We start from the raw sequence: 10270 nt of genomic DNA, 5'->3' as shown, positions 1-10270 counted from the left end.
ATCTACTTACTTGAATAAAATCAGTCCTCAGGATGTAAATATCATGAATACTTATGTTTTTCCTCAAGAAAGTAATGGGATGGGGTCCCAGTGGTAATCTTCTTGATATTTTTGTATTATTGTATGTTTAAGTCTTTACTCTTAACATTTATAATTTAATCTGGAATAATGACTTTTCTCATACAGAGATTCCTATATTTACTAATTGTTCATTTTGATTAAATTAAAATTCCTCTGGATGAAACCTTCTATTTTGCAGTGGTTAGACATATAGAGTGCCCTTTCCATTCATTTTTAAAGATTTTAAAGAGAATTACAACTCTTGCTCTTGGAGTTTTTTTTGAAATGAGTAGGAATTTGCCTGACCCCCAATGCAATTACTGTCATGGAGTATAAAAGCTGGTCTGTGGGGAAGTGTAAATTTGGACCTACACATTGCTTAAGGAGAACTTTTTCACTTTCTCATTTTTAGAATTAGCTTGACCCAAGAATTAGTTTGTAGCCAATATGCATTATATTCAAATTCATACTTTCATAAGATGAATATATGTAAAAATATGATTTGGCTATTTTGTTTTAATTTAGATAAATTTTTCTTGCATTTTTCTACTTAACAAACATGAAATAGAAAGGGGGAAAAAATAAGCAGTTCCCAAACTTAGTTGCATAATTGGAATCACCTTATCTTTAAAAAACAATACTGATGTCAAAATTACCGACCCCAAGACATTCCGATGTAATTGGTATGAGGTGTGATCTTGGCTTTGAAAGTTCCTCCAGGTGTTTCCAATGTGTAGGCAAGTTTGGGGACCACTGTCCTAGGGCGTCTGAGAAGGGGAATACAAAGCTAAAAACAAAGGCCTTTCAACATTTCATCTGTAACATCAAGGCCTTTGACATCTGATTGGAGTTCACAGAACTGAAAGGTAACAAGGACTTTTAATTGTTTTTGGAATTTATCTGATTTTGATTGGAATCTGGCCTGATTTTGGATCATAGAATTCCAGTCAAGAGTTGATATTTTGTTTATGCCTTTGTACCTATGTTTTCCCTGGAGTCCTGTAGAATTTTACAAGGGCCAAGGGATTTTTAAAGATGGAAATTGTAGTACTGTCGTGTCTTAAATCACTGATGAAACTTGAGAAGTAGTAATGGGTACTGGGTGGTTGGAATTAGGTTATTTCTGCTTGGAACAAAAAGCAATCGCGTATAAGGATGGCAAACGAGTAGTGCCTTCTACTCCTCGCGATTCTGACTTTTGTAGCATCCTCCTCCCCCATCAGATGTTCCTGGAGAAGAGGCCCTCGACTCTAGGGGCTTTTGGTAAATCCCACCCTTGCTGAGTGTCTGGAGAATCAGCCTCTAATCAGCAGTGACGAGGTAAGGTTTTCCTGTGACGGCTCCAAGGCCACAGCACTCAGCTCTGCCGAAGCTGTCTGATGCTCATTGGAAGTAAAAGGAAGGGAAGGTAGAGGATTTCCTGGCAGATTCAATATAAGCACGTGAGATAGTCCAAGGCTGAACCAAGCTACTTTAACTGTCTCTGAAGCTGGGTGGTGGCTTGCGTATTGCAAAAAGGTCAAAGAAATAAGAGTAAATCTTTATTTCTTGCTTTGTTTGAAATGACTTTTCAGCCAATTTGCCAAATAGCTAAAAGTATCATAGGTGATAGTTTATAAGTGGTATTTCCTTTTTTAAGATATTGGAGAAGAGCAAAATAAGACTGAAATGAAAATAAATCAATATGGACACATCAAACGTTTAAAATAAGAAAAAGTCACTTCAGGTCGGAAGGGTGATTGTCTTGTGGGGATGCTTGGGAAGGGCAGGAGTTCTAGGGGCAAAGAGGTGGGCTGAGTTTAATAAACCATAGGCCTGGGTTGCTTTCACCAGGTCTGCAATATATCACATCCATTTCCAGGAAGTCCCCGGGGATTGCAGGGGACAGGGAGATGCTGACCTATGACAAAGTGACTGGGCGGAATTTTCAGACTGCAAATGCTGACTCATCAAACCTTGGACATCTTTTTCACAAGCCTCAGCCTGTGCACACACTCCACTTAGCGGGTAATGGAGAGCATGTTTTGAAAAGCGTCCTCCCACCTTCCCTCTGCCTTTGGTGACTTTGGGGATCACAAAACGCAGGTGCAAGCCAGGGTTAAGACTCTGGGGTTGACTTGGCTGTCTGTTGTTACTGTCTGGGGAGGTCAGTTAAAAGCTCTCTCTCCACTCCATCAGGGTTCGTAAATGTGCTCCCAAGACACTCAGCAACCGTGCAAGAGCCACCTGGGGGCAGTGGCTCTTTAGCCTTCGGTTAGAGAAAAGGCTCCTTAACATCGGATTGGATTGGGAATCATATTCTCCTAACGCGATTCCACAGATAGTAGAAACTATCGTTTCAGGAAGGGCATCACGTGAAGAAAAGCATTACGTGTGATCATTAGGGGACTGAGTTAGAGGTTTATTTCTTCTAGATAGAGTTTTGTGTCTTATTATTAAAATAAAATAAAAAAAGATATCTTCAGAAGGCTCCATATGCATCCCCCCGGGCGGTCACTGCGAAAGTGGGGTAGACCTCGTACGTTGTGTACGCTGCCAAGTCTTGTCCGAGGGTCACTGCTTGCTTGAGCTGGGCCGCGGACACGGGTGCAGTGGCGCTAGGGACGGCATATGCTGGAGGAGGAGGCAGAGAAAACTGCGTGAAAGGGATTCCCGTTTGCTTCCCTCGGGCTTACCGTCTTCCTTTCGGAATATGTGCCTATTCTCATCTGTGCATTTTAAAAGGTGCTCTCCGGGGACTCATCCTTTAGGGGGCAGCATTCCTCCAAGTGAGGTCCAGCACCTGTGGCAGAATCACTTCACTCTGAGAGAATTAGAAACCCCGGGGACAGGGTCCACGAAACAGAAACTTAATAGGATGCTGAGTGGAGGAAAGTGTGGGATTTAGAGCTTTCTCAGAGGGTCTCAGAATTTATAAAGGAGGCAGGGATGGGGGTGGGGCTTGGTGGGTCTGCTTCTGCTGCCTCCCCACCCCCACTTTAATGAAACGATAAGACATTGCTTTCACCTGGGAAGTATGTGTAGGGAGTGGGTAGACCAGTAGGATAAATATTTACAGTTTTAGCAGGTTTTTATAGCATGGCACCATGGAAACAAATACTTAAGTAGCCTTCCCACAATGAGAACTAACCTTGAAGGGCAAATAGCATCTTCTCCCCCTACCATCAAGCTACCTTTGGTGTATTTGGATGCCTGTCTTCCCCCCCCCCTCCTCCCCCTCCCCCTCCCCCCTGCAAGCCAAGTTTTGACTTATAAGGTTTTACATATTATTGATTTCAGACAGGAAGCGAGATGGAAAGAGAGATAGAAAGATCAATCATGAGAGAAAATCATTGATTGGCTGCCTCCTGCATACCCCCTACTTGGGATCAAGCCCACAACCCCAGGCATGTGCTCTTGACTGGAATGGAACCCGGGACCCTTTAGTCCACAGGCTGACGCTCTATCCACTGAGCCAAGCCAGCTAGGGCTTAGTATTATGTTTAGTTGCTTAGTAATCACTTTTGAAGAAGAGAGCATAGCAGCTCTTATCTTGAAGCAATATTAACCCGTTAGTGTTTTAGAGCAAAACTGGGTATTTGAGATGATCCAAAAATTGTAAAAGATGATGAGAAAAAGGGAAAGTAATTAAGCAATAAACAGGGATCTGATAAAAAAACAAAAAAGCCACCCACAAAAGCCCATTTGTATTATGTGCTGTGGAAGTCTGCCCGACCCCCCAGACACATTGATTTCTTTCTGGTGGCTTTTCAGGAGGTGGTGGCTGGAAGCTGGCTGGACTACTTTTTTTAAAAAAATTGAATCCACTCCTTGGCTCCTGCACTTTGAGCAGTAATGCTGACTAATGCACTAGTGAAGTTTGGTGCATTTCCCAAGGATATGAGAAATGTGTTAACAATTACTTTCATGATTTTGGAAACAGAATATTTAAAGTAAGTAATGCATGCATATGTGTGTGTGGCATAGATTTTATCTTTAGGTGTTTTGAATTTTCTTTTGCAATTTGGCTAATTTCTTAGGCGCAAAAGTATTTGTGTTTTAAACAGATTCTTCCCTTGAAGCCTATTATTCTCTGCTTGATCCTGCTATAAAGTTGTGAGAGATTCTTAAATTTTTAAGTATTCCCAAGACACAGTCATGCCCTAATTTTTTTGCTTCTTGTAGGAGCAAGTAAGTGTGGATAAGATATGATATTCTTGGGAAAAAGTAAGTCCTTTCCAATGTGAAGCAAACTTTAAAGTTCTCCTGACATTGGCTCATTTATTTTTATAGTACATTTGTTAGGGGTTGTTGGGGTACAATTTTCTGCAAGACAGGGGTTCAACTTTCTTCAAGAACTGAGAAGTCCTGGCCATGTCCCCAGTGCACAGACATCAATACCCTATTTTATGAGATGCAATTCCGGGGCTGGTGGCCCTAGTACAGCCCAGGGGAGACCATGCCCTCTGCAGTGGCAGCTGGAATTGGGGTCACATCCACGTGTGAAGCATTAGTTTCAGCCTCATCTGCCAGAGTGGAGTATCTATTCAGAACTTTGGGGAAATAAAAATAAGTGAGATTTGGCCCAAGGATATGGATGTGTGGGGTATAGATTTTTCACACCTTCATATAACCAATGTATGGATTAATCAATCAATAGGAATGCCATATTTCCAGGTCTAGTCAGAACTCTCTGATTGGGCTTATGGGGGTATCTGGATACAGTGACAAGTCAGAATGAAATTTTTTAAGGGAAAAGAAATAAACGTTTATTACTTAAAAAAAAGGAATGGAGTTATTCAAACTGAATGCTGAGAAAATATTTCCAAAAGAAATTTGGTCCCCTCTCTAGAAGATTCATTTTTTAAATTATCAGCATTTATTGTAGGTATATGATAAATGCGGAAAAGTCTTTACATGTGACCCTGAAGGCTTGTTGATCTACAGATAGACTATTTTAAGCAATCAGCATATGTCCTGAACAAAAGTTATAGAACAGATAAAATGAGGCTTGATTGTGCACATATTGACTCTCTCTCTCACCCCCCTCTGCAGTTTTTTGACTTAAAATAATTTAAGAAAAATGTAATCTACACATCTTTCATAAATCAAAGTAACAAAAGTAAAATTGAAGATTGGATTTGGGGAGGAAGTGCAAGGATTGCTTAAAAGCTGATTGACCTTGGCCAACTGACTTAATCTTTCCAGGACTCAGGTTCTTCATCTATACAACAGGCATTATGCTAGAACCTACCTCTGTGGCGTGGTGAGCATTACTGAAGTAACCTAAAGTACTAATATGCTGGGGATTTAGGTGGGTGCCTGGCACATGGTAGGAGCTCAGATAAACATCAGCTGTTAATAGGTAGTTCCAAACATTCTTACTGAAAGTAAAAACCAAACCAAAGCAAATCAGCTGCAGAGAGACTGGCTCATTCAAGATCACATGGCCCTAGACCCAACCCACTCTGCTGCCCAGCTCTATTCTCTTGCCTCAGACTTTAATGGTTCACTTATCTGGCAAATTCTTTTTGGTCACCCATGGTATAAATCGCATTTATTGTAGGTGGAGTTTACAAACAACTTTATGAGTCCATGGTACCAAGAAGGGTTTCCAAGACACTCTCTGCAGGGTGCCCTTTCTGGCCCAATATTTTCATACCTGGAAAAGCAGCCGCAGAAGCGGCAGCAGCTGCTGCAGTGGGAGCGCTGGCCCCATCGGTGGGAATGCCCAGGGTCTGCAGGGTGTACTCGGCTGCGTATGTCTTTGCTTCATCCACGTAGGCACTTAGCTTTGGAGGTGTGAAAGCATGGCTGGAAAGCACAATCAGGGTGAGCATTTTAAACTCATGCTATTGAGACAGGTAAACATCTAAGGCGCTGTTAGCTTTTGAGGATGATAGGATGACAGAATTTTGTGTGGGTATTTTCATTCTCTTTGCCATTAAAGTTTCCACATATATATGCATGTAGACATATCTATACATTGGCCAGTGGTCGGCAAACTCATTAGTCAACAGAGCCAAATATCAACAGTACAACGATTGAAATTTCTTTTGAGAGCCAAATTTTTTTAACTTAAACTATATAGGTAGGTACACTGTTATTAACTTAATTAGGGTACTCCTAAGGCTTAGGAAGAGCCACACTCAAGGGGCCAAAGAGCCGCATGTGGCTCTCGAGCCGCAGTTTGCCGACCACTGGTAGAACAATGGTGGTTGACGTCATTCCTGGAGCATACTTGTAACTCATTATATGGCTTTTCTAAGGTGCATGTGAACCATGATGGTTCCTAAAATAATGCAGAAATGCAGGTTCCAGGTAAATTCAGAAGGTGATATCCACTAGCAGAGAGGTTGCATCATTGGTCCAAAATTTAAACCTCAGAGCATGATTTTGAATAAAATGGCTATTTCATACAGTTCAACCTAAATACTACACAGATCAAAGAATAGGTTATACTTTTCATTCCTTTTAAATTTTACAGCTGCAGTTTTCCATTGGTTGATTTTACTACCAGGTCTTCATTGTCTACACAAAATTTGAGGGTTTTGAGATGACAGTCTCATAGTTGGCACATACATCCCAACTCTACATCTCAATGTTTCATTTAATGAAAAGTGAGTGGGTAGTAGACTTGAATATTTATCTTATTGAGATAGTGTTAAAATGCATTTAATTTACAAGAGTCTCTTATTCTAAAATTGATATGATTAGGAATTTGGAGAAGTTACCCACATTGCAGGATTTTGGCTGGCCAGAGCAGGAATGGTTATTTTGTATAAGAATAGTTGCCTTTGATCTTGTCCAATGGTAGAGTGCAGTTGATATACTGGCTGTCCCCAGTTATTTTTCTGACAAATTTCCTCTAATATCTACAAGAGTGAAAAGAAAAAAAGACTTTTCTTTCAAATGTCACATTTGCATTATTTCTCTAGCTTTCAGGTTTTTAACTCTGTCCTTCAGAGTTTAAGCTAATATAAAAAGATATAAAATGCCACATGGTTTAATGACTCATAAAACTTAAGATGAACTCAATTTGAACTCTATTTAAAATGTTAGGTCTATTAATTCATAAAAACCATCTTCACACCACTTAGTCTAATATGTTTTTAGTTTAGTCCATTAGCTGTAACTTTTTACCAATAGTTTAATTTTGTGATTTGTTTGATATACTTATCCCTGTTTAAAAATTTGATATCCTAGCACTGTGTGGCTAGATTTACTCATTATTATCTTCAATCCTTCTGTTTATAATGGTTTAGAGAAAATAACCTAAGGATACAGTATATTCTTGTTTTATGTTATTTATCCTAAAGTTTAACTTCACATTTTCATAAAAATAGAGTTTTAAAGTTTAATTGGTTATTATTTATTGATGAGGATTGATAGGTGGGTGTTGACAGTTGCAATGTTTTTGGCGAACGACACTTCTGGTTATTTTTACAATTGTCTGGTTTATGGCAACTTCCTGCATGTTTTGTCTTTTTCTATCATTACTGCAAACTGAATCATGTCTAAAAGCACATATTTTCTTCATCTTGAAGCCACTTTTTGGTGGCCCACAAGCCCTGATACTCCCATTAGTTGGCAGATTGAATAAACTGTGCAAAATCGGGCATAAATCTGAAAAAACAAACAAACAAAACTCTTTGGGACAGAACAATGTCCCAGGACGCCCGTATGGAGCTTATCTCATTTGTTCTAACACCAATCCAGCTGCAATAGCATGACCTTTTCCAGTTTATTCAATTTATAGATTGCTCCTATCTTCTTTATTAACTTTTCTTGTAATAGTCTCAGTTTTGTAGCATCTCTTGTCATCTACAAAGCATTCTCTGAAGTTCCCGAACAATAGTAAATTGCTTCAACTGGCAGATAGTCTGTAACATGTGCTAACGGAGTAGCAGCTCTAACTGCTGACTGCAGGTCAGCATGTGTCCCTCGGCTCTTCTTGTTGGAAGTTCACAGCTCCACTGTGGAGTTCTTAAGGCTCCATCATGAAGGTTGGGGTGACATGCTCTTCAGTTTCTAAGCCATAGTTGCAGAAATTTGGGGACAAATTAAAGAATTTTCATTAGTTGGTAGAGATGGTTACTCATATCTTAATAAAAAGCATGACCAGTTTCTAACCTGGGTTTGATATTAAAAGCAGAGATTATTTCTCATGCTATAGCAGCTCTCAGAACTGTTCTACAGAATTTATGATGATCATTACTTTTTATTTTCTTAGAATATTTCTAGTTTTCCCGGTAGCTTAATTAGGTTTCTTATTTTGGGTTTTAACCCAAGGGAGATTGGGTGACTAGCTTTGTGTTTTCTGAGCAAAGCTCTGAGTGCCAAACTCATGGCATTTACTAGATTTTTTTATAATGATCTGTGTACCTGTTAGTATCCTCTCACTGAATTGCCATATAATGTTTTCCCAGTTTTATTGAGATACTAGAGGCCCGGTGCACAAAAATTTGTGCACTCAGCAGGGGGGAGATCCCTCAGCCCGGTCTGCGCCCATTTGCAGTCCAGGATCCCTTGGGGGATGTCCACCTGTTGACTTAGGCTCACTCCCCAGGAGATCAGGCCTAAGCTTGCAGTCAGAAATCCTTCTGGCAGCCAGGGAGCTCTCGGGGGATGTCCGACTAAAGGCTTAGGTCCCCAAGGGATTGGGCCTAAACCGTAAGTTGGACAATCTTAGTGCTGCACGGAGGTGGGAGAGGCTCCTGCCACCACCTCTGTGCTGGCCAACCATGAGCCAGCTTCTGGCTGAGTGGCACTCCCCATATGGAAGTGCACTAACCACCAGGGGGCAGCTCCTGCATTGAGCATCTGCCCCCTGGTGGCCAGTGCGCATCATAGCAACCGGCCATTCTGCCGTTCAGTCAATTTGCATATTAGCCTTTTATTATTATTACTAGAGGCCTGGTGCACAAAAATTTGTGCACTGGTGGGGGGGGGCGTGTCCCTCAGCCCCACTTGTGCCCTCTCACAGTCTGGGATCCCTCGGGAGATAACGACCTGCTGGCTTAGGCCCACTCCCGGGTGGCAGAGGGCAGGCCCAATCCCTAGGTGCCTGCCCCGCAGCTCCTGGTCGGGCTCAGAGCAGGGCCGATTGGGGAGTTGGGGCGCCGCCCCCTGTCATGCACAGAGCAGGGCGGATTGGGAGGTTGCGATGCCACCCTCAGTCACGCTCAGGGTAGGGCCGATTGGGGGGTTGGGGCGCCGCCCCCTGTCACACTCAAGGCAGGGTCGATGGGGAGGTTGCAGCGCCACCCCCTGTCATGCACAGAGCAGGGCGGATCAGGGGGTTGTGGTGCCACCCCTGTCACATACAGAGCAGGGCCCATCAGGGGGGTTGGGGCTCTGTACCCTGTCACACACAGAGCAGGGCCGATCAGGAGGTTGCGATGCCACCCTCAGTCACGTTCAGGGTAGGGACGATTGGGGGGTTGGGGCGCCGCCCCCTGTCACACTCAAGGCAGGGTCGATGGGGAGGTTGGGGCGCCGCCCCCTGTCACCCACAGAGCAGGGCCGATCAGGGGGTTGGGGCACTCCCCCCTGTCACACTCAGGGCAGGGCCAATGGGGAGGTTGCAGCTCCACCCCGTCACACACAGAGCAGGGCCCATGGGGGGGTTGGGGTGCCGCACCCTGTCACACACAGAGCAGGGCCGATCAGGGGGTTTGGGCGCTGCCCCCTGTCACGCTGCTCCAGGGGCCAGGAGGCCTCGTGGCTCCGCTGATCCCAGTGCTGGGAGGCCTCATGGCTCCGCTGATCCCGGTGCTGGGAGGCATATTACCCTTTTACTATATAGGATAGAGGCCTGGTGCATGGGTGGGGGCCGGCTGGTTTGCCCTGAAGGGTGTCCTGGATCAGGGTGGGGGTCCCGCTTGGGTGCCTGGCCAACCTGGGTGAGGGGATGATGGCTGTTTGCAGCTGGTCACACCCCCTTCAGGGTGGGGATCCCCACTGGGGTGCCTGGCCAGTCTGGGTGAGGGGCTGAGGGCCGTTTTCAGGCTGGCGGGTGACTGAAGCTCCCAACCTCTCCTTTTTTTCTTTTTTTTTTTTATTCTGGATTTATTTACCTTCTATGGCTGTCACTGGAGCTGAGAGCCGGCTTTAGCTCAGACCTCGGTTGCTGAAGCAGGTTTCTGGCCTTTGTTTACCTTCTGTATTTGAAACTTTGTGCGACTCCAGCTTTGAGATCCAGCTGACTGAAGCAGGTTTCTGGGTTTTG

At 43.5% G+C, this 10270-nt stretch overlaps 1 protein-coding gene across 2 annotated transcripts in view; it reads right to left on the bottom strand.

Annotated features, from left to right (window-relative positions):
• Positions 1-2435: 2435 nt before the first annotated feature.
• The window catches only part of A1CF (APOBEC1 complementation factor), a 49839-nt gene continuing 42004 nt past the window's right edge, over positions 2436-10270 (bottom strand). Inside the window, exons 9-11 of one of the 2 annotated variants that reach the window (XM_023744991.1) lie at positions 6778-6914; positions 5702-5853; positions 2436-2673 (exon numbers count right to left, since the gene is read on the bottom strand). In XM_023744991.1, coding sequence (XP_023600759.1) covers positions 2522-2673; positions 5702-5853; positions 6778-6914 — 441 coding nt within the window. In that variant the 3' untranslated portion in view covers positions 2436-2521. The remainder of the gene's footprint in view (positions 2674-5701; positions 5854-6777; positions 6915-10270) is intronic. The other variant, XM_023744992.1, reaches the window with a different exon arrangement.

This window comes from Myotis lucifugus, unplaced genomic scaffold (genome assembly GCF_000147115.1).
Source record: "Myotis lucifugus unplaced genomic scaffold, Myoluc2.0 scaffold_506, whole genome shotgun sequence".
NCBI lineage: Eukaryota > Metazoa > Chordata > Mammalia > Chiroptera > Vespertilionidae > Myotis > Myotis lucifugus.
The sequence above is the reverse complement of the archived record's forward strand: the minus strand, read 5'-3'. Positions and strand labels throughout refer to the sequence as shown.